The 24,242-nt window shown below is 37.4% G+C and overlaps 1 protein-coding gene across 1 annotated transcript in view; it reads left to right on the top strand.

Annotated features, from left to right (window-relative positions):
- Window positions 1-22,172, top strand: part of LOC310962695 (endosome/lysosome-associated apoptosis and autophagy regulator family member 2-like) — a gene marked incomplete at both ends in the record, with an annotated part of 31,611 nt that extends 9,439 nt beyond the window's left edge. Inside the window, 13 exons of the mRNA XM_083935229.1 lie at window positions 285-413; window positions 1,105-1,195; window positions 1,347-1,449; window positions 1,841-1,978; window positions 3,387-3,659; window positions 10,051-10,224; window positions 11,212-11,401; window positions 11,509-11,605; window positions 12,020-12,121; window positions 12,272-12,398; window positions 19,037-19,215; window positions 21,090-21,252; window positions 22,101-22,172. Coding sequence (XP_083791355.1) covers window positions 285-413; window positions 1,105-1,195; window positions 1,347-1,449; window positions 1,841-1,978; window positions 3,387-3,659; window positions 10,051-10,224; window positions 11,212-11,401; window positions 11,509-11,605; window positions 12,020-12,121; window positions 12,272-12,398; window positions 19,037-19,215; window positions 21,090-21,252; window positions 22,101-22,172 — 1,838 coding nt within the window. The remainder of the gene's footprint in view (window positions 1-284; window positions 414-1,104; window positions 1,196-1,346; window positions 1,450-1,840; window positions 1,979-3,386; window positions 3,660-10,050; window positions 10,225-11,211; window positions 11,402-11,508; window positions 11,606-12,019; window positions 12,122-12,271; window positions 12,399-19,036; window positions 19,216-21,089; window positions 21,253-22,100) is intronic.
- Window positions 22,173-24,242: the final 2,070 nt, after the last annotated feature.

Genomic DNA, 24,242 nt, shown 5'->3' with positions numbered 1-24,242 from the left:
CTAGGTGGAGAGATTAGATCTCCACACTGGCCTGGGAACGCCTCAGGATCCCCCAGTTAGAGCTGGTTAATGTGGCCCGGGAAAGGGAAGTTTGGGGTCCCCTGCTAAAGCTGCTGCCCCCGAGGCCCGACCCCGGATAAGCAGCTGAAGATGAGATGAGATCAATAATAAATGAAATGTAGACGACACGTGTGGAAAAAAGTTTTACCGAGGAGGAAGATACCATTGTTGTGTCTAAATAAAGCGTGTGTGTGTGTGCGTGTGCGTGTGTGTGTGTGTACCAGTGTGCACTGAGTGTCCTGCAGGCACAGAGCCGGTGTTGGGTTACGAGTATAAATGGTGGAACGTGCTGCCCTCCAACATGAAGACTTCCTGTTTCAATGTGGGCAACTCCAAATGTGACGACATGAATGGTGAGCACAATTAATAATAACAATGAAATAAAAACTTTATGTGTAATGCTTCTTGCTGCCTATACGTCATCACGCCGTAACACCTCACACGCATTGATTGACGTCATGGCGATGCGTGGCTTTGTTTCCAGATCTTTCCGTAGACCTCGGAGTTTTTGTGCGTCTTGTCGACTGTTTTTGAATCTTTTCATCGACCAAATCTGCAGTAAACACTCCACCTCCGCATCACACCAACGTGAACCTTTCACCGCCATTGTTTTAAATGTCCGCGCATGGTCCCTCCATCTTCTTTCTATGTCTGACAGGCGCACAGAAAATGACCTTAGAACCACCGTAGGCCTCGTGCTCGTACTCAAGCAAACGTGCTTTACAAAAGCCCACGTCTCCCCAACGGGCCATGGCGGGCAAGCGTACCGCTCCTAGGCGCGGTACGTTTGCACTCACACTGGTCAAAGGAACTAGACTTTAGCCGTGAAACGTGCTCGGGCACGGTACGGAGGCACAGTGTGAGTGTGCCTCTAAGTGTTTTTCCCATATGTGAACTCTACTGCAAACAAAATCTACCTCTATGTGCTAATAAAGTAACTTGAAGAACATATAATTTATGCACAGACCTGTAATCCAGAACCAGTGAAGTGTAACATGTATGTGCGTGTGTGTGTGTGTGTGCGTCCTGTCTGTGGTTGATCAGGATGGGAGGTTGCAGGGGACCACGTTCGCAGCGGAGCAGGCAGCTCAGATAATGACTACCTCATCCTCAGCCTGCACGTGCCCGGCTTCAAGTGAGTGTCTCTGGGGAGATCTGTCACAGAGTAACAATGCTGTATTTCTCTCTATGTCAACTAAATCCCGTTTGTGTGTGTGTGTGTGCGCGCGTGTGTGTGTGTGTGTGTGCGTGTGTGTGTGTGTGTGTATGTGTGTGTTCTGTGGCAGAGTCCCAGCTTCACTCTCAGGGATGACCGGCAGTGAGTTTGGCTCCATAACCTTCGTGTTTGAGACCATCTGCTCAGGCGACTGTGAGCTCTACTTCATGATGGTGTGTGTGCTTTGAATGTGTGTTTATGCGCTAGAGCTGCAGCAGATTATATCACTGTTTTAAGGAACAAATAATCATTTTTTGAGTCAAGAAAACGTAAATTTTGTCTGGTTTATTTCCTCCTCAGTGACAGTAAACTGAAGATATTTGAGTTGTGGACGTCATCTTGACACTGACACTGACTTTACAGACCAAACTATTAATCAATTAATAAATTAATCAAAATTAATGATGATGATAATTGTTAGTTGCAGCTCTTTTACGAGCAGAAAGTAAATTTACCAGAAAGCTACAATAGTCTCTTTCATCTCTGCTGTTCGTTACAGTGTTCTCTATGTTGTCCGACCAATATTTCCCCCTTTTAACTGTTTCACTGTGACGCCCCCTGCAGGATGTGAACAGGAAGAGCACCACAGTGGTGGAGTCCTGGGAAGGCAGTAAAGGGAAACAGTCGTACACTCACAGCATGACCAGGAACGCCTCTGTCACATTTACGTGGGCCTTCCAGAGGACGAACCACGCTCTGGACGTAAGGGAACGTTATGTACCTGTGTGTGTCATTCTCCGTAAGAGGCTGTTGTGTTTTTTAGCCACTTATTAAACGTGAAATACCCTGAAATATCCCAACAACGATCAGGTGGATTAAATATCGTGTAGACCTTCATGATCCTCAGAGGATGAATCAGAATTACTTTGATAATCCCAGACTTTCAGGACGCAATCACACTGTGCCTCCGTCCCGTGCCCCGTGCTTTAGGGTCCTTGTCCCCCCCTCCAGGCCCGTTTGTACTCACACTACCTGGGCCTCGGAGAATGCTTCTTGCTGCCTATACGTCATCACGCCGTAACACGTCACACGCATTGATGACGTCATGGCGATGCGTGGCTTTGTTTCCAGATCTTTCCGTAGACCTCTGAGTTTTTGTGCGTCTTGTCGACTGTTTTTGAATCTTTTCATCGACCAAATCTGCAGTAAACACTCCACCTCCGCATCACACCAACGTGAACCTTTCACCGCCATTGTTTTAAATGTCCGCGCATGCTCCCTCCTTCTTTTTTCTATGTCCCAACAGGCGCACAGGAAATGACATCAGAACCGCCGTAGGCCTCTTGCTTGTACACGTGCGCACGCTCGTGCTCGTACATGTGCAAACGTGCTTTACAAAAGCCCACCTCTCCCAAACGGGCTGTGGACGGCAAGTGTGCCGCAAATAGGCGTGGTACAGTTGCACTCACACTGGTCAAAGGAACCAGACTTTACCCGTGGAACCTATTTGGGCACGGTACGGATGGACAGTGTGAGTGCGCCCTTAGAGGGAATGGAAATGGTAGACGTCTTTTTTAGCATTTTATTTATTTATTTCCTTTTTATGGGGACACCACAGGATTTACAGCCTGCGCTTGTTTGCAATACCTGTTACTAAAATTAGGTCTGGACATGAGACGAGATATCGTCTTAGGTTATGAATATCATAATATGACATAATAAGTGTTGTATTTTCCTGGTTTTAAAGGCTGCGTTACAATAAAGTTATGTCTGTTTTTTGCCTTTAACCACATTATATCCACGTTACTGATGATTATTTATCAAAAATCTCACCATGTAAATATCTTCTTATCTACCGTTGCAATATAAAATATTTTTAAAAACAGATTTATTGAAGCATTTATTCCAAAATATTATTTGAAATGTATAAAATTCAACAAGATAATGTTCAAAAAAGCAAAAAATACAAACAATAATATAATGATTAAAAGAAAAACATGATTTCTTTAAAATTATAATCCTGTTTGAAGGTAAACATAAATTAAGTGACGTGTTATTAACAACATTTAAACTATGCGGAAATGCAGAATGTGACAATAAATGCACTTTCATTCATGATTTAGGAACATATTTGTACATCAGTTGTTTCTTTGTGTGTGTGTGTTTGTAGTTGCGTCGTTTCGTCGGTGACACGGTGAAGCTGTACTCCATCAGCGTGACCAACGTCCTGGACGGGGTGGCGTCCGCGTGTCGGGCCTGCGCTCTGGTCCCCCAGAACTCCCAGCGTGCCGGTTCCTCCTGCGTGCCCTGCCCCGCCGGCTTCTACATCGACAGAGACACCAACCGGTGCCAGGAGTGCCCGCCCAACACGCACCTGGCAGGGCGCCACACCTACGGCCAGGACGCATGTGTCTCCTGTGGGCCTGGGAGTATTAGCAACAAGGTACAGAGGCCTCCTCCACTACGACGGAGATGATACTGATACCACTGTACTGTCAAAAATATCTATATATTTGTTTTATTTTCATTAAATGATCCAGTTTCAAATCCCTCTGTGACGAAGAGCACATCGTCACCAGTTTTGCACACATGGCACCACGCACTTTAGACCGAGTATGAATACAGATGCACTTTAATAATTGCACAGACACTTTAAGAAGAGCAACAGCACTTTATTAGAGATTTGCACAATACATTTTAACACTATTTGTAGCCATGTGATTGATGTTTGGCGGGTCTTGATCTTGCTGATAGGTGCTGTGTAGGCCACGCAGTTTACCTAGAGCAGAGGGACATGGGGTTAAATGCCTATTAAGTTGTTAATTGATCAAACAAGGAGCTAAGTTAAAAATGTATTGTGTTGCTTAATGAGTGTGCAGTGGATAAATCAAGAGTGTTGTGTACTCACCAGTCTTTTGTCTTCCGGGTGTGCAGGCAAAAGGCTTCCCCAGGAAACGGACGCCACTTATATAGTTCCGGGGGCAGCCAAGTGTAAATTGGTGTGGGGGTGGTAAATGTGTGTATTGTATTTTAGTGGAGGTAATATGAAGTGTATTGGTGTATTTTCTCTGTCAGTGGATGTAGAGTAGGATATATATAAGTCACAGATGATGGGGTGCAGATACAGAAATAAAAACAATGGTGGGTTAAAAATGTTTTAGGCCAGGGATCCTGGAGAATGGATTCTTCCAGGGTAATAGGTTGACACCCTATAAATAGGCGCCATTTTGGCAACCTGGGGTTCTCTTTTGTTTGGTGATCGTGATGTGCCTATACGGTTTGCCAAGGGCAATGAATAAAGAATCGCCTTGATGACCCACCTCAAACCTTGCCTATGGATCATTTTTTTGCTGTATCATCCGGCTGTAATTGTCGTCATTCTCACAAGTGGTGTCAGAAGTGGGATCCACGTTACAGTAAATGATGCCAAGGAAGGGGAAGAGCGATGGCCAAGAAGAACCAGATGAGGGGCCAAGCGGGCCAGACACCATGACAGATCCTAAGACAGAAGGCAAGCTGGATGAATTAGCAGGTCTGGTGAAATCACTCATGCGAGCACAAACAGAGAGAGACCACCAAAGAGAGAAAGAGTCCTCTCTTCAAGAACAGCGATGGAGACGCATGCAGTCTCAAGTCTCCCAAATGCAGCAACAAGTAAACATGAGGAGAGAAGAACAAAGAACAGAGCCGGACACTATGGATGGGAGTCGGCACCGACAAATAGATGACGAAAATTATGATTTTGATGACCCAGATGAAATGATGAGCCAGGCAAGTTGGGTTGTCAGACAGAGGGAACCCAAACTACTTCCATTATCTCCAGATGATGACATTGAGCATTTCTTAACAACGTTTGAAAGGATGGCCCAGGTTTGTCACTGGCCTAAAGATGGATGGGCTGTGCGTCTGGTCCCTCTGCTCACTGGCAAAGCACGCAGTGCTTATGTTCTGATGGACATGAAAGAATCTGAAAGATATGAAAAAGTTAAAGCAGCAATTCTGGCAAAATATGAAATTACACCGGATACTTACCGAAGAAGATTCCGGTCCCTCAAGATTGAGTCTGGTGAAACTCCAAGAGAGCTGTATGTGCGTCTAAAAGACCTTTTTTGCAAATGGGTTAAGCCAGAGAAATCAACAGTTAAAGAACTAGTAGAGACTATGATACTTGAACAGTACCTCAGGATGGTCCATCCAGAGCTGGAGATCTGGATCAGAGAGCATGACCCCAAGACAGCAGAGGAAGCTGCACGACTGGCCGACGTCTTCACATCAGCCAGAAATGGAAGCCGAGCTGCCACCTTTGGCTGGGAGAACCACCGGGACCATTCAAGTAAGTCCTCTGGGGGTGAACAGGGGTTTGGTCAGCCACGAGGTAGAGGGTTTTCAAGTGATAGGCAGTTTACTCCCCAGGCCACAAGCTATGCTAAAAAGTCTCCCCCCCGAGCCTCGAAAAATGATGTCAGGTGTTACCACTGTAATGGTTTAGGGCACACAAAACCATTTTGTCCGGTCTTGAGCCACACTAAACCATCTTTCCTTTGTTCTGCCCCGAGACCAGCCACAGTAGGCACAGTGAGGGATGCAGGCCGTACAGCCCCAGTTCTGGTCAATGGAAAGCGTGAAGTGGCATTACTTGACTCTGCATGTTTTCAGACTGTGGTTTTGTCAGGTTTAGTCCCCAGAGATAAATGGAGTGAAGACAGATCACGTATAAGCTGTATTCATGGAGATGAGCATGTTTATCCTACCGCTGAAGTTTATCTGACGGTGGCGGGACAGACTTTTCTGTTGTCTGTGGCATTAGCGCCAACATTGCCATATGCTGTAATTTTAGGCAATGATGTACCCACACTCTATGACCTTATGACCCAGCCAATATGCAAACTTGACAGGAGCAGTGATGGTCAGAGTTCAGTTGCCGATTTCAGTAGGCCACTGAGTGATTCAGTCACGTTGCCTGTAAAACAATGTAATGTCACCACCAGAGCACAGAGTGCAGAGGGAGTCCTCAGAGAGCTGCCTTTCTTTGGGGTAGACTGGGAAGCAGGGCCAGTGAAACCTCACAAGTCAAGAGCACAGAGAAGGCAGGAGAAGCTAAAAGGTTCACTTAGACAAGGAGCACAAAGCCCTCCTAAACCACCAGAACTGCTTGATTTTGAGTTTCCCCCAGATCTGAGCTCACTGCAAAAGCAAGATGTGACACTGAAGCACTGGTTTGAAAGGGTGACAGATGTAGAGGGTGTTCAGCAAAATAACCCAAGCTGTTTAGATGATGCCACCTACATGGTGAAGGAGGGTCTTCTCTATCAGAAAAAGGGAAAAACTGAGACTTTAGCGCTGCCACAACAGTTTAGGCAGAGAGTTATGGAGATGGGTCATTCAATTCCATGGGCAGGCCACATGGCTTTCCAGAAAACTCTATACAGGATTGCAAGCCGTTTTGTTTGGCCAGGGATGTACACTCAAGTCTCTCATTTCTGTGCTTCATGTGAAACCTGCCAACTAACCTCTGCTAAAGGAGTCGTACGTGCCCAATTACAGTCGTTACCCATCATTGATACACCCTTTGAGAGGATAGGCATGGACATTGTAGGCCCAATAGAGAAAAGTTCCTCAGGCCACCGTTATATTTTGGTTGTCTGCGACTATGCCACACGGTACCCTGAAGCCTTCCCCCTCAGATCTTTCAAAGCTAGACAAGTAGCAGATTGCCTTGTGCAACTTTTTTCTAGAGTGGGCATACCCAAGGAGATTTTAACAGACTGTGGGACTAATTTTTTGTCCAAACTGTTGCAGCAGGTTTATCAAGTGTTAGGAGTAAAGGGCATTAAGACCACCCCTTACCACCCCCAGACGGATGGACTGGTGGAGCGCTATAACCAGACACTGAAAAACATGCTGCGCAAGTTTGTATCCCACACAGGCTCCGATTGGGACCGCTGGCTGCCATACCTTCTGTTTGCCTACAGAGAGGTCCCACAGGCATCTACAGGTTTCTCTCCGTTTGAACTGTTGTATGGGCGCCAGGTGAGAGGACCACTGGACCTGCTCAAAGACTACTGGGAGAGTTCGAAGCCAGAAGGAGAAAATGTGGTGGCATATGTGGTAAAAATGAGGGAGAGACTGGAGGAGATGACGGCGCTTGCACATGAACACATGGAGTCAGCTCAACGAAACCAGAAGGTGTGGTATGATCAAAAGGCCAGAGAGCGGGTCTTTCACCCAGGTCAAAAAGTGCTGTTACTGCTGCCAACCAGTGAAAGCAAGTTACTGACTAAATGGCATGGGCCATATGAAATCAGCAAACGCATGGGCACGGTCACATATGAACTTTTTATGCACAACAGGTTTAAAAAATATCAGACTTTTCATGTTAACCTGCTTAAGGAGTTCCAGGTGCGTTCAGAGCCTGTGCACCAGCAGCTTTTGGTCCGTGCGGTTCAGGAGGAGGATACTGTTGACAAGTTCTTCCCAGCTACTGCCACAACAGCCGAGGGCCCAGAAGTGGACCTGTCACATCTGTCCCTCACCCGGCAGGCAGAGGTGAAGCCCCTGCTTGACCCAGAGCTCTTCAGAGAGACACCAGGTTTCACCTCACTGGTGCAACATAGGATTCGGCTGAAGGGAGAGGCCCCAGTGCGTCAGAAAAGCTATAGGATTCCTGAGCGGTTGATTCCTCTGCTGCAGAAGGAAATTAAGCTGATGTTGGAGCTGGGAATAATAGAGATTTCCTGCAGTGAGTGGTGCAGTCCCATTGTGTTGGTCCCAAAGAAGGATGGTACACTCCGATTTTGTATTGATTTCAGATACCTGAATACAGTGTCCAACTTTGACCCATACCCAATGCCTCGGATTGATGATCTGGTGGAGCGAGTTGGAAGAGCTCGGTACATCACCACACTGGACCTCAGCAAGGGCTACTGGCAGGTCGCCTTGGCACCAGATGCCAAGGAGATGACAGCTTTCAGAACACCATTCGGTATGTATCAGTTTAAGGTCATGCCATTTGGTCTCCAGGGGGCGCCAGCCACATTTCAAAGACTAATGGACCATGTTTTGAGGGATTTGTCTGACTGTGTGGCTGCATATTTGGATGATGTAGTTATCTTCAGCCAATCATGGGAGGAGCATATGGTTCATCTGCAGCAGGTGCTGCAGAAAATAGGGGCAGCCGGCCTCACCATTAACCCTCACAAGTGTGCTGTTGCCCAAAGAGAAGTGGAGTACTTGGGTTACGTCATTGGTTTTGGACAAATTAGACCACAGCTTGGGGAAAATGGAGGCCATCCAATCCTTTCCTGTTCCCACTACCAAAAAGAGGTTGAGGGGATTCCTTGGTCTGGTGGGCTGGTATCGTAAGTTTGTGCCTCATTTTGCGGATAAAGCTGTTTTGTTGAATGATCTAACCAAAGCCTCTGCTCCAAACAAGATTCAATGGACTGATGAATGTGACAGAGCCTTCAGGGACCTCAAGGAATCCATCTGCACTCACCCAGTCCTACACAGTCCTGATTTTGAGAAGCCTTTCATCCTGCAGACGGACGCTTCCGGAGTGGGCCTGGGAGCAGTGTTGCTGCAGGAGGTGGAAGGAGAGAGAAGACCCGTGGTGTTTCTAAGTCGGAAGCTGCTGGACAGAGAGACAAGGTACTCTACAGTAGAAAAGGAGTGCTTAGCGATGAAGTGGGCCATCGACACCCTCAGATATTATCTGCTGGGACGGCACTTCCTCCTGGAAACTGATCACCGGGCTCTACAGTGGCTGCATCGCATGAGGGATGCCAACATGCGCATCGCTGGATGGTATCTGGCTCTGCAGCCCTATGACTTCACGGTGCACTACAGGTCGGGGAAGTCAAATGTGGTGGCGGACTGTTTGTCCAGAGTGTCAGAGGAATGAGGTACTGTTCTCTTTGGGGAGAGGGAGGAGGAAATGTGACGAAGAGCACATCGTCACCAGTTTTGCACACATGGCACCACGCACTTTAGACCGAGTATGAATACAGATGCACTTTAATAATTGCACAGACACTTTAAGAAGAGCAACAGCACTTTATTAGAGATTTGCACAATACATTTTAACACTATTTGTAGCCATGTGATTGATGTTTGGCGGGTCTTGATCTTGCTGATAGGTGCTGTGTAGGCCACGCAGTTTACCTAGAGCAGAGGGACATGGGGTTAAATGCCTATTAAGTTGTTAATTGATCAAACAAGGAGCTAAGTTAAAAATGTATTGTGTTGCTTAATGAGTGTGCAGTGGATAAATCAAGAGTGTTGTGTACTCACCAGTCTTTTGTCTTCCGGGTGTGCAGGCAAAAGGCTTCCCCAGGAAACGGACGCCACTTATATAGTTCCGGGGGCAGCCAAGTGTAAATTGGTGTGGGGGTGGTAAATGTGTGTATTGTATTTTAGTGGAGGTAATATGAAGTGTATTGGTGTATTTTCTCTGTCAGTGGATGTAGAGTAGGATATATATAAGTCACAGATGATGGGGTGCAGATACAGAAATAAAAACAATGGTGGGTTAAAAATGTTTTAGGCCAGGGATCCTGGAGAATGGATTCTTCCAGGGTAATAGGTTGACACCCTATAAATAGGCGCCATTTTGGCAACCTGGGGTTCTCTTTTGTTTGGTGATCGTGATGTGCCTATACGGTTTGCCAAGGGCAATGAATAAAGAATCGCCTTGATGACCCACCTCAAACCTTGCCTATGGATCATTTTTTTGCTGTATCATCCGGCTGTAATTGTCGTCATTCTCACACCCTCGTTACCACAGAATATTTATTATTATATGAATGTATTTACTAATGTGTTTCCTTTGGTTTCAGGAACACTCTCGGTGCTTCAGCGACTGCTCCTTCTCCCACACAGAGAACAACCGCACGCTGACCTTTGACCTCCGCCCGCTGAGCCACGTGGCCTCGCTGACCATCGGGCCGAGTTTCACCTCTAAAGGCACAAAGTACCTTCACCTGTTCAACATCAGCCTGTGCGGCCACAAGGTGATTTCACGCATCCTCGATGTCATCGTATGTTTGCTGCAGTCGCTATTTCAGTGCAGAGACTAGAATGGCTCAAATTTACAGTAAATAAGAAGAAGATTAATTAAGGCGCACTCCCACTGTGCCTCCGTCCCGTGCCCCGTGCTTTAGGGTCCTTGTCCCCCCCTCCAGGCCCGTTTGTACTCACACTACCTGGGCCTCGGAGAATGCTTCTTGCTGCCTATACGTCATCACGCCGTAACACGTCACACGCATTGATGACGTCATGGCGATGCGTGGCTTTGTTTCCAAATCTTTCCGTAGACCTCTGAGTTTTTGTGCGTCTTGTCGACTGTTTTTGAATCTTTTCATCGACCAAATCTGCAGTAAACACTCCACCTCCACATCACACCAACGTGAACCTTTCACCGCCATTGTTTTAAATGTCCGCGCATGGTCCCTCCTTCTTTTTTCTACGTCCCAACAGGCGCACAGGAAATGACCTCAGAACCGCCGTAGGTCTCTTACTCATACACGTGCGCACACTCTTGCTCGTACATGTGCAAACGTGCTTTACAAAAGCCCACCTCTCCTAAACGGGCTGTGGCCAGCTAGCGTGCCGTCATCACAGCGTATAGGCAGCGTGATGACGTATAGGCAAGATGCGTCATTTTGTTTACAAATCGTTCCATAGACCTCAGACGGCCATACAAGCTTTTGTTTTCCGTGATAACAACTTAATAATCTCTTGTTTTATGAAGATAACGAGGGATAATTAACTTGTGATCTCGAGAGAAAAAGAAAATATCCTGGACGGCGGTTCTCGAATGCCGCAACGTTCCCACCAGACTTCCCTGAATATCCCTGCTGCATTTACAAACTGACATTTTCCTTTTCTTGTTTTGAAGATTCACTGAAGTGTGATTAAATTATCTCCTCACATGTAACCATAGCAACTGACAGATAAACCTCATGCTCTCTGCGTGTTCGTGTCGGTGTCTGTCACAGGGGACGAGAGCCGCCGTCTGCACGGATAACGTCACCGACGTGTCGAGCAAAGAGGACCAGAGCGACGCGGCTCAGTTCGTCAACTCGGTGGACAGCTTCATCTGTCAATCAACCATCATCCCCGCGGATGGGCGGGGCTTCAGGATGGCCATTTCCTCCCAGTCCATCAGCCTCGCAGACGCTTTCATCGGTATGGCCGTCGCTTTGATAAATGTCTGTGGCTCTGCGGGATAACTGGCTTGATTTCTTCTTCTTCTTCTTCTTCTTCCTCTTCTTCTTCTCCTTCTTCTTCTGCAGGAGCGACCGTAGACTCTGTTCTGGATGGCGTGAACGCTAAACTAGATCTTTTCCCTGAAAACTCAAAGGATGTTCCAGACATCAACTTCTTCTACAGGTACAGTACGAGAGACGGGGGAGGAGGCGGAGCTTATGAATAGAAATTATTTGTTAAAAATTCAAACTTATGAGATAAAAAGGTGAAATTTGGTGATAAAGGGGTAAAATCATGACATGAGAAGTTGAAATTATGATATAAAAGGTAAAATTGAGATAAAAATAAATAAATTATGAGATAAAAAGATGAAAATATGTGATGAAAAGTTTAGAAAATGGTATAAAGAGGTGAAATTATTACTTAAAAGTCAAAATTTTGAGATAAAAAGGTGAAATTATAAGTTAAAAAGTCAAAATTCTGAGCTAAAAAGTTGAAATTATGATATAAAAAGATGAAATCAGAGATAAAAAGTCAAAATGATGGTATAAAAAGTTGAAATTATTATAATAAGAAGAGACCCTTGTTTTCTTTCAGGTCATCGCAGGCAACGGCGTCATGTGATCAGGGTCGCAGCTCAGTCATCACTGTTCGCTGTAACCCGGGGAAGTCTGAACGCGGAGAGGTCACTGTGCCCAGGTGGGTGCTGATGTCATATTCAGGCTTTGGGGCGGTGCAGTATAAAGGAATAAAACACATTTGATATTAAAATGTTTTATATTAACATAAAAGATTTGAAAGTGTCAGAAAATAAATATAAAGTCTGAGTGATTCTCTGTGTTTGTGCAGCTCCTGTCCTGCAGGAACATGTGATGGATGCACCTTTCACTTCCTGTGGGAGAGCGCCAGCGCCTGTCCGCGCTGCGCCGAGGACGACTACCACCGGATAGAGGGCGCGTGCAAGGGAGGCGTCCAGGTAACACACCTGCTACCACCTGCTTTCATTCTGCAACATTACCCCGAAGATGATCCAGTAAATCAAGAAAAGATGGAAACTTTAAAATGAATAATAAACGTCCCCACGGTAAATCTTAATTATTAGATAAATCAAAATCATGAGACACAAAAGTAAAAAAAAAATGAGACAGAGATTAGAAATAGAAATATATTAGTTAAACATTCAAGATTATGAGATAAAAAGGTGAAATCAAGATGTTGAAATTATGATATAAAAGGTGAAATTGAGATAAAAATAAATAAATTATGAGATAAAAAGTCAAAATTATGAGATAAAAAGTCAAAATTATGAGATAAAAAGTCAAAATTATGAGATAAAAAGTCAAAATTATGAGTTAAAAAGTGAAAATTATGAGATAAAAAGTCAAAATTATGAGTTAAAAAGTCAAAATTATGAGTTAAAAAGTGAAAATTATGAGATAAAAAGTCAAAATTATGAGTTAAAAAGTTGAAATTATGAGTTAAAAAGTCAAAATTATGAGTTAAAAAGTCAAAATTATGAGTTAAAAAGTTGAAATTATGAGTTAAAAAGTCAAAATTATGAGTTAAAAAGTCAAAATTATGAGTTAAAAAGTTGAAATTATGAGATAAAAAGTCAAAATTATGAGATAAAAAGTCAAAATTATTAAATAAAAAGTCAAAATTATGAGTTAAAAAGTCAAAATTATGAGTTAAAAAGTCAAAATTATGAGATAAAAAGTCAAAATTATGAGTTAAAAAGTCAAAATTATGAGTTAAAAAGTAAAAATTATGAGATAAAAAGTCAAAATTATGAGATAAAAAGTTGAAATTATGAGTTAAAAAGTTGAAATTATGAGTTAAAAAGTCAAAATTATGAGATAAAAAGTCAAAATTATGAGATAAAAAGTCAAAATTATGAGATAAAAAGTCAAAATTATGAGATAAAAAGTCAAAATTATGAGATAAAAAGTCGAAATTATGAGTTAAAAAGTCAAAATTATGAGTTAAAAAGTCAAAATTATGAGTTAAAAAGTTTAAATTATGAGTTAAAAAGTCAAAATTATGAGTTAAAAAGTTTAAATTATGAGTTAAAAAGTCAAAATTATGAGTTAAAAAGTCAAAATTATGAGTTAAAAAGTCAAAATTATGAGTTAAAAAGTTTAAATTATGAGTTAAAAAGTCAAAATTATGAGTTAAAAAGTTTAAATTATGAGTTAAAAAGTCAAAATTATGAGTTAAAAAGTTTAAATTATGAGTTAAAAAGTTAAAATTATGAGTTAAAAAGTTTAAATTATGAGTTAAAAAGTTTAAATTATGAGTTAAAAAGTCAAAATTATGAGATAAAAAGTTGAAATTATGAGTTAAAAAGTCAAAATTATGAGTTAAAAAGTCAAAATTATGAGTTAAAAAGTCAAAATTATGAGATAAAAAGTCAAAATTATGAGTTAAAAAGTTTAAATTATGAGTTACAAAGTCAAAATTATGAGTTAAAACGTTGAAATTATGAGATAAAAAGTTAAAATTATGAGTTAAAAAGTTGAAATTATGAGATAAAAAGTCAAAATTATGAGATAAAAAGTTAAAATTATGAGATAAAAAGTTAAAATTATGGAATAAAAAGTCAAAATTATGAGATAAAAAGTCAAAATTATGGAATAAAAAGTCAAAATTATGAGTTAAAAAGTTGAAATTATGAGTTAAAAAGTCAAAATTATGAGTTAAAAAGTTTAAATTATGAGATAAAAAGTCAAAATTATGGAATAAAAAGTCAAAATTATGAGTTAAAAAGTTTAAATTATGAGATAAAAAGTCAAAATTATGGAATAAAAAGTCAAAATTATGAGTTAAAAAGTCAAAATTATGAGTTAAAAAGTCAAAATTATGAGTTAAAAAGTTGAAATTGAGATAAAAAGTTGAAATTATGAGATAAAAAGTCAAAATTATGAGATAAAAAGTTTAAATTATGAGTTAAAAAGTCAAAATTATGAGATAAAAAGTTTAAATTATGAGTTAAAAAGTCAAAATTATGAGTTAAAAAGTCAAAATTATGAGATAAAAAGTTTAAATTATGAGTTAAAAAGTCAAAATTATGAGATAAAAAGTCAAAATTATGAGTTAAAAAGTTTAAATTATGAGTTAAAAAGTCAAAATTATGAGATAAAAAGTCAAAATTATGAGTTAAAAAGTCAAAATTATGAGATAAAAAGTTTAAATTATGAGTTAAAAAGTCAAAATTATGAGATAAAAAGTCAAAATTATGAGTTAAAAAGTTTAAATTATGAGTTAAAAAGTCAAAATTATGAGATAAAAAGTCAAAATTATGGAATAAAAAGTCAAAATTATGAGTTAAAAAGTCAAAATTATGGAATAAAAAGTCAAAATTATGAGTTAAAAAGTCAAAATTATGAGTTAAAAAGTCAAAATTATGAGATAAAAAGGTGAAATTATGAGTTAAAAAGTTGAAATTATGAGTTAAAAAGTCAAAATTATGAGTTAAAAAGTCAAAATAATGAGATAAAAAGTTTAAATTATGAGTTAAAAAGTCAAAATTATGACATAAAAAGGTGAAATTATGAGTTAAAAAGTCAAAATAATGAGATAAAAAGTTTAAATTATGAGTTAAAAAGTCAAAATTATGAGTTAAAAAGTCAAAATTATGAGTTAAAAAGTCAAAATTATGAGTTAAAAAGTCAAAATTATGAGTTAAAAAGTCAAAATTATGAGTTAAAAAGTCAAAATTATGAGTTAAAAAGTTGAAATTATGAGATAAAAAGTTTAAATTATGAGTTAAAAAGTCAAAATTATGAGATAAAAAGTTTAAATTATGAGTTAAAAAGTCAAAATTATGACATAAAAAGGTGAAATTATGAGTTAAAAAGTCAAAATAATGAGATAAAAAGTTTAAATTATGAGTTAAAAAGTCAAAATTATGAGTTAAAAAGTCAAAATTATGAGTTAAAAAGTCAAAATTATGAGTTAAAAAGTCAAAATTATGAGTTAAAAAGTTGAAATTATGAGATAAAAAGTTTAAATTATGAGTTAAAAAGTCAAAATTATGAGATAAAAAGTTTAAATTATGAGTTAAAAAGTCAAAATTATGAGTTAAAAAGTCAAAATTATGAGTTAAAAAGTCAAAATTATGAGTTAAAAAGTCAAAATTATGAGATAAAAAGTCAAAATTATGAGTTAAAAAGTCAAAATTATGAGATAAAAAGTCAAAATTATGAGATAAAAAGTTGAAATTATGAGATAAAAAGTCAAAATTATGAGATAAAAAGTTTAAATTATGAGTTAAAAAGTCAAAATTATGAGTTAAAAAGGTGAAATTATGAGTTAAAAAGTCAAAATTATGAGTTAAAAAGTCAAAATTATGAGTTAAAAAGTCAAAATTATGAGATAAAAAGTCAAAATTATGAGTTAAAAAGTTTAAATTATGAGATAAAAAGTCAAAATTATGAGTTAAAAAGTCAAAATTATGAGTTAAAAAGTTTAAATTATGAGTTAAAAAGTCAAAATTATGAGTTAAAAAGTCAAAATTATGGAATAAAAAGTCAAAATTATGAGTTAAAAAGTCAAAATTATAAGTTAAAAAGTTGAAATTATGAGTTAAAAAGTCAAAATTATGAGTTAAAAAGTCAAAATTATGAGTTAAAAAGTTGAAATTATGAGATAAAAAGTCAAAATTATGAGTTAAAACGTTGAAATTATGAGATAAAAAGTTAAAATTATGAGTTAAAAAGTTGAAATTATGAGATAAAAAGTCAAAATTATGAGATAAAAAGTTAAAATTATGAGATAAAAAGTTAAAATTATGGAATAAAAAGTCAAAATTATGAGATAAAAAGTCAAAATTATGGAATAAAAAGTCAAAATTATGAGTTAAAAAGTTGAAATTATGAGTTAAAAAGTCAAAATTATGAGTTAAAAAGTTTAAATTATGAGATAAAAAGTCAAAATTATGGAATAAAAAGTCAAAATTATGAGTTAAAAAGTCAAAATTATGAGTTAAAAAGTCAAAATTATGAGATAAAAAGTCAAAATTATGAGTTAAAAAGTCAAAATTATGAGTTAAAAAGTCAAAATTATGAGTTAAAAAGTTGAAATTATGAGATAAAAAGTTTAAATTATGAGTTAAAAAGTCAAAATTATGAGTTAAAAAGTCAAAATTATGAGATAAAAAGTTTAAATTATGAGTTAAAAAGTCAAAATTATGAGATAAAAAGTTTAAATTATGAGTTAAAAAGTCAAAATTATGAGATAAAAAGTCAAAATTATGAGTTAAAAAGTTTAAATTATGAGATAAAAAGTCAAAATTATGAGTTAAAAAGTTTAAATTATGAGTTAAAAAGTCAAAATTATGAGATAAAAAGTCAAAATTATGGAATAAAAAGTCAAAATTATGAGTTAAAAAGTCAAAATTATGGAATAAAAAGTCAAAATTATGAGTTAAAAAGTCAAAATTATGAGTTAAAAAGTCAAAATTATGAGATAAAAAGGTGAAATTATGAGTTAAAAAGTTTAAATTATGAGTTAAAAAGTTTAAATTATGAGTTAAAAAGTCAAAATTATGAGTTAAAAAGTTTAAATTATGAGTTAAAAAGTCAAAATTATGAGTTAAAAAGTCAAAATTATGAGTTAAAAAGTCAAAATTATGAGTTAAAAAGTCAAAATTATGAGTTAAAAAGTCAAAATAATGAGATAAAAAGTTTAAATTATGAGTTAAAAAGTCAAAATTATGAGTTAAAAAGTCAAAATTATGAGTTAAAAAGTCAAAATTATGAGTTAAAAAGTCAAAATTATGAGTTAAAAAGTCAAAATTATGAGTTAAAAAGTTGAAATTATGAGATAAAAAGTTTAAATTATGAGTTAAAAAGTCAAAATTATGAGATAAAAAGTTTAAATTATGAGTTAAAAAGTCAAAATTATGACATAAAAAGGTGAAATTATGAGTTAAAAAGTCAAAATAATGAGATAAAAAGTTTAAATTATGAGTTAAAAAGTCAAAATTATGAGTTAAAAAGTCAAAATTATGAGATAAAAAGTTTAAATTATGAGTTAAAAAGTCAAAATTATGAGATAAAAAGTTTAAATTATGAGTTAAAAAGTTGAAATTATGAGATAAAAAGTTTAAATTATGAGTTAAAAAGTCAAAATTATGAGATAAAAAGTTTAAATTATGAGTTAAAAAGTTGAAATTATGAGTTAAAAAGTCAAAATTATGAGTTAAAAAGTCAAAATTATGAGTTAAAAAGTCAAAATTATGAGTTAAAAAGTCAAAATTATGAGATAAAAAGTCAAAATTATGAGTTAAAAAGTCAAAATTATGAGATAAAAAGTCAAAATTATGAGATAAAAAGTTGAAATTATGAGATAAAAAGTCAAAATTATGAGATAAAAAGTTTAAATTATGAGTTAAAAAGTCAAAATTATGAGTTAAAAAGTCAAAATTATGAGATAAAAAGTCAAAATTATGAGATAAAAAGGCAGAAATTATGAGATAAAAAGTCAAAATTATGAGATAAAAAGTCAAAATTATGAGTTAAAAAGTCAAAATTATGAGTTAAAAAGTTGAAATTATGAGATAAAAAGTCAAAATTATGAGTTAAAAAGTCAAAATTATGAGATAAAAAGTCAAAATTATGAGTTAAAAAGTCAAAATTATGAGATAAAAAGTCAAAATTATGAGTTAAAAAGTCAAAATTATGAGATAAAAAGTCAAAATTATGTGATAAAAAGTCAAAATTATGAGATAAAAAGTTGAAATTATGAGTTAAAAAGTCAAAATTATGAGTTAAAAAGTCAAAATTATGAGTTAAAAAGTCAAAATTATGAGATAAAAAGTCAAAATTATGTGATAAAAAGTCAAAATTATGAGATAAAAAGTTGAAATTATGAGTTAAAAAGTCAAAATTATGAGATAAAAAGTTGAAATTATGAGTTAAAAAGTCAAAATTATGAGTTAAAAAGTCAAAATTATGAGTTAAAAAGTCAAAATTATGAGTTAAAAAGTCAAAATCATGAGTTAAAAAGGTGAAATCATGACATAAGAAGTTGAAATTATGAGATAAAAGGTAATATTGAGATTTTAAAAAAAATTATTAGTTAAAAATTAGATAAAAAGGTGAAAATATTGTATTAAAAGGTGAAATTATGGTATAAAAAGTCAAAATTATGAGTTAAAAGTCATAATTATAATATAAGAAGTCAAAATTATGAGTTAAAAAGTTGAATTTTTTGTATAAAAAGTCAAAATTAGTCGTCAAAAATATTAAAAATACATTTTAATATATAAGTTTGAATGATTTTTAATGGTTTTTACAATATATTCAATTTGCAGCCAGTTATGAATGTGTGAAAAACTAAAACTAATATTAAAAAGAATAAAGAATAAAATAATAAAAAGAGAAATCACCAAACGTCTGGGAGCTAAATATCAAATGAGTGAGTCAGCGTTTCACATTTAAACTCAATTTATATAAAACTAAATTAATGCTGATTAAACCCGAATCTGCTGTCGTTTGATTAATGAGGTCAAATCTCTGCGTGGATTAAGATTAAATGTGTAATAACGCACGTGACCCTCCGTCCCGCTCCGTCCCGCTCCGTCCCGCTCCGTCCCGCTCCGTCCCTCTCCAGGAAACTCTGTTTGTGTGGAACGAGCCGAAGCTGTGCAGCGGAGGCGCGTCGCTGCCGCCCAGGAGCTCCTCGCCGTGTGAGGCCATCGCTCTGTGGCTGAAGGTCGGCGTCGGGGGCGGAGCCTTCGTGGCCGTGCTGCTCGTCTCTCTCACCTGCTACTTCTGGAAGAAAAACAAGAGGTTAGAGACACGTGCACAGCGGCAGCACACATGTTAAGATCACATCACTGGTGTTTAACGGTGCAGACGTCAGAGTCCGTCAGGAAATACACATTTTGTTTTTACAGTTTCAAAATAAGAGTTTTTTTACTTCACTTTATTTATATTTTTTACTTTAAACATATAATCTCTGGTTTTAATATGAGGTCACTACTACTATAAAACTGCTCTACGGAGGACAGAAGCTGCCATAATTAAAGATAATAAAAAATATTTAAATTAATAAATAAAATACCTAAAAAATAAATAAATATAATGGAAAATTAGATGTGAAAGTAAATAAATGGGGGAATTAATACAAATCAATTTATGTCATTTTTCTAAATTAATTAATGCCTACATTTGTTTTTAATATTATCTTTGGTACATTTAATGGAAAATGTATTTATTTATTTATTTATTTATCAAGTTATTTGTTTATTTAAGTTTTGATTTTGGCAGCTTTGTTCCTCCATATGTGTTAAAATGAAGCGACCCTTTATTTCTTCTCAAACTGGTTGTTTTGGTCTTTTTATTATTTATATTGTTTTTCCACAAATTATGAAAAAAATTGGAGGAACGGGAGAAATATTAACCCACGTTTGTGTAACAGAAATAAACTTTTTTTACTAATTTATTCATTTTTAATCTCCTTAATCGTCTCGTGATGCGTCACATTTATGTTTCATCTAAGTGCTTTTTTAGAAGAACAGTTTGATTCACTGTCGCAAATCATCAGCTAACAGCTTTTCCCGTTCGCCATGATGTCGTCGAGTCATGGGCGAAGGTGGCTCGGTGAAAGAGTGGATCGTCCTCCGTTCAAGAGATCAGTGGTTCGAATCCCCATCTCCGTTGTTGGTGTATTTCTGTGGCAGTTACAGCGCCACACCCAGGCCCGGCATGTGTACTACAGCGTTTGGAGCCGGTTTACCTGTTTCCTGTGGACGCAGAGATTTCTTGAGTCGGGTCTGTGTGGACGTTCCCTTGATGCCCTAGATGGGCGTCCAACCAAACTCAATAAACGGCAGCTTTTAAAGTTCTGCTTTCACATGGTTGTCGAGGCAACTGTGACTCAGTGGAAGAGTGGATCGTCCTTCGTTCGAGAGATTGGTGGTTCGATCCCCGCCTCCCCCGGTCCTTGGGCAAGACACTGAACCCTGAATTGCTCCCCGTGCTGCGCATGTGTGTGTAAATGTGGTGTGAATGGTTACATTAGATTAGATGGTCTGTAGATGTCCACTGCCATCAGTGTAAATGTCTGTGTGAACGGGTGAATGTGACAAACACTGTGAAAGCACCTTGAGAAGTCAGAAGACTAGAAAGGCGCTTTAGAAGTCCAAGTCCGTTTACCATTTGTCTCAATAACATGTTTTTACGGTGTGTGTGTGTGTGTGTGTGTGTGTGTGTGTGTGTGTGTGTGTGTGTGTGTGTGTGTGTGTGTGTGTGTGTGTGTGTGTGTGTGTGTGTGTGTGTGTGTGTGTGTGTGTGTGTGTGTGTGTGTGTGTGTGTGTGTGTGTGTGTGTGTGTGTGTGTGTGTGTGTGTGTGTGTGTGTGTGTGTGTGTGTGTGTGTGTGTGTGTGTGTGTGTGTGTGTGTGTGTGTGTGTGTGTGTGTGTGTGTGTGTGTGTGTGTGTGTGTGTGTGTGTGTGTGTGTGTGTGTGTGTGTGTGTGTGTGTGTGTGTGTGTGTGTGTGTGTGTGTGTGTGTGTGTGTGTGTGTGTGTGTGTGTGTGTGTGTGTGTGTGTGTGTGTGTGTGTGTGTGTGTGTGTGTGTGTGTGTGTGTGTGTGTGTGTGTGTGTGTGTGTGTGTGTGTGTGTGTGTGTGTGTGTGTGTGTGTGTGTGTGTGTGTGTGTGTCAGGCTGGAGTATAAGTACTCTCGTCTGGTGATGTCGGCCAATAAGGAGTGTGAGCTGCCGGCCGCAGACAGCTGCGCTCTGGCTGAAGGGGAGGAACCTGACGACGACGTGGTCTACACCAAGAAACCCTCCCTGCTGGGGAAACTCCGGGCCATCGCCAACAAGGTCTGTATCTGACTCAACAGGGACTTCATTTATTTAAAACTGAGATAAAAAAAATAAAATTAAGAGATAAAAAGTTTAAAAAATGGTATAAAAAGGTGAAATTATGAGATAAAATGTGAAATTATGAGATAAAACGTAAAAAATCTGGTATAAAAGGTGAAATTACTAATAATAAAGTCAAAACTATGATATAAAAAGGTGAAAATATGAGTTAAAAACCCAAAATCATGGTATAAAATTGTAAAATTATGACCTAAAACATTGAAAATGTGAGCTGAAAGGTGAAAGTGTGAGATAAAAAGTCAAAAATCTGGTATAAAAAGGTGAAATTATTAGTTAAAAAGTCAAAATTATGATATAAAAAGGTGAAAATATGAGATAAAAGGTGAAATAATTAAATAAAGAGTAAAAATTATGATATAAAAAGGTGAAAATATTAGTGAAAAAGTAAAGATTGTTATATAAAAAGGTGAAAATATGAGATAAAAAGTCAAAATTATTATATAAAAAGGTGAAAATATGAAATAAAAAGTCAAAATTATTATATAAAAAGGTGAAAATACGAGATAAAAAGTCAAAATTATTATATAAAAAGGTGAAAATATTAGTTAAAAAGTCAAAATTATTATATAAAAAGTTTAAAAAATTGTATAAAAAGATGAAAATGTGAGATTAAAGGTGAAAGAATTAAATAAAGAGTCAAAATTATGATATAAAAAGGTGAAATTATGATATAAAAGGGTGAAAATGTGAGTTAAAATTATTATGTAACCCGTCTCCAGAGCCGCAGCTGTCGCACCCGCACGTTTGATTGTGCAGTAAAACACTTTAATATGTGTGTGTTTCAGCACGAGGGTGGAGAGAGCTGTGAGTCTGTGCAGCTGAACTCGTCCCGTAGTGATCGCTGGGTCCTGGGATAACCACGGCATAACCACGAGCCGACACGGAGAGAGAGAGAGAGAGAGAGAGAGAGAGAGAGAGAGAGAGAGGGATAATGGAGGACAGGCAGCGGCAGCGTCCGTCACTCCTCCCTCTGTGTCCACGTCGTCGTGTCGGGCTCCAACACCGACCTCGATTTACACTGGAAAATGTTTGACACCAGGATTCAGGCATAAAAACTGCTGAAAAGGCTTTTTCTCCTTAGAATAGACCGGAAACACCGTCCTGCGTTAACGCCAGGGACGCTCAAGGGCAGCCGCGGAGACAGAAACGTGCTTTTATGGGTTTTTTTGTATGTTTTTGTATTTTAATTTGGGTTTTTCTGTTCAGAGTCATGTATTTATATCAGTGTTATGATAATGAATCTTTATTAAAGTCCTGTTTGACTTTGGGACGTGTGTGTGTTCATGTGTGGAGTTAATACACAGACTAAGTCGTGTGTGTGTGTGTGTGTGTGTGTGTGTGTGTGTGTGTGTGTGTGTGTTCATGTATGGAGGCAATACACAGACAAAGTCATGTGTGTGTGCGTGTGTGTTCATGTGTGGAGTTAATACACAGACTAAGTCGTGTGTGTGTGTGTGTGTGTGTGTTCATGTGTGGAGTTAATACACAGACAAAGTCATGTGTGTGTGTGTGTGTTCATGTATGGAGTTAATATACAGACAAAGTCATGTGTGTGTGTGTGTGTTCATGTGTGGAGTTAATATACAGACAAAGTCGTGTGTGTGTGTGTGTGTGTGTGACAAGTCTTTTATTACATAAAAATGACTATAATTAAACTAATACAGCTGAAATAATTAGTATAACTATTTAAATAATAATAACATGTAAAATATATTTCATGTCCCAGCTCCTCACATGTGATGATTTGCTGCTTTCAATTATTTTAATAGTCTTAATATATTTTTAATGATTTGGGGGTTTTGACTGTAAAATCAGTGCCTGGCTCGGGGTCATTTTTCACTATTTTTATAATTTATTTTTGAAGCCAGTGGCTCGATTACTTAATTGGCATCCTGAGCAGTTGGGGGTTCGGTGCCTTGCTCAACAACACCTCAGCAGTGCCCAGGGGATGACCTGACACCTCTCTGGCCACCTGTCAGTGCTCCATGGGTGGACGTGAACCAGCAACCCTGCGGTTCCCAGCCAAGTCACCTATGGAATGAGCTACTGCCGCCCCAAAATATGACGTCCCAAAATGTTACTTCAGTAAAACTGTGACAGCACAATCAGGAAAATGTATTTCAAGTATAAAAGAAATAACTTTAAAAAGACATAAAGTTAATAGTGTGTATGCCTTCACAAAGCTTGTTTTTACCAAATCAATCGTTTTGATGGATAACCCTACCCTCATGGTGTAGTGGTTAGCTCTGTCGCCTCTAAGCAAGAAGGTTACAGGTTCGAATCCCGGTTGGGGATCGTTTAGTAACGTTTGTCCTCTCAAACGATGTTAATGCAACCTATTTTTAAATGATCTCAAGCATATATCGGACATTTCTGTACTGCGTAGTTTCTGTTATTTATTGGCCAACATCTACAGGTGAAACTATCATTTCTAACAGTAGGAAACAGTATTTTTTACTTTATGTAAAAGGACACTTTACAGAGCAGGTAAAGACCACACTCCATAAGACACCACCCAGGAGTAGGTAGTGTCTTTTGATTATGAAAGTTAATATATCATAATTTCACCTTTTATCTCATAATTTCACCTTTTTGTATCATAATTTTGACTTTTTATCTCATAATTGTCAGCTGGGATCGGCTCCAGCCCCCCGCGACCCCGCGGTTGAAGATGAATGAATGAATGAATAAAATAGTGAGAATGCCTAAATAAATAACAATAAAAAATAGTAAAATAGTGAGAATGCCTTCACTAAGCTCGTTTTTGTCTAAATTAATAACAATAAAAAATAATAAAATAGTGAGAATGCCTTTACAAAGCTCGTTTTTGTCTAAATTAATAACAATAAAAAAGGAAAGAAAATAAAGAAGCTCGAGTATCCTTTCAAAAAAGCTTGTTTTGTATAAATTAATTAAAAAAAATAAAA

This window comes from Echiichthys vipera, assembly GCF_963691815.1.
Source record: "Echiichthys vipera genome assembly, chromosome: 20".
NCBI classification, from domain to species: domain Eukaryota; kingdom Metazoa; phylum Chordata; class Actinopteri; order Perciformes; family Trachinidae; genus Echiichthys; species Echiichthys vipera.
This window is presented reverse-complemented; position numbering and strand designations above follow the sequence as displayed.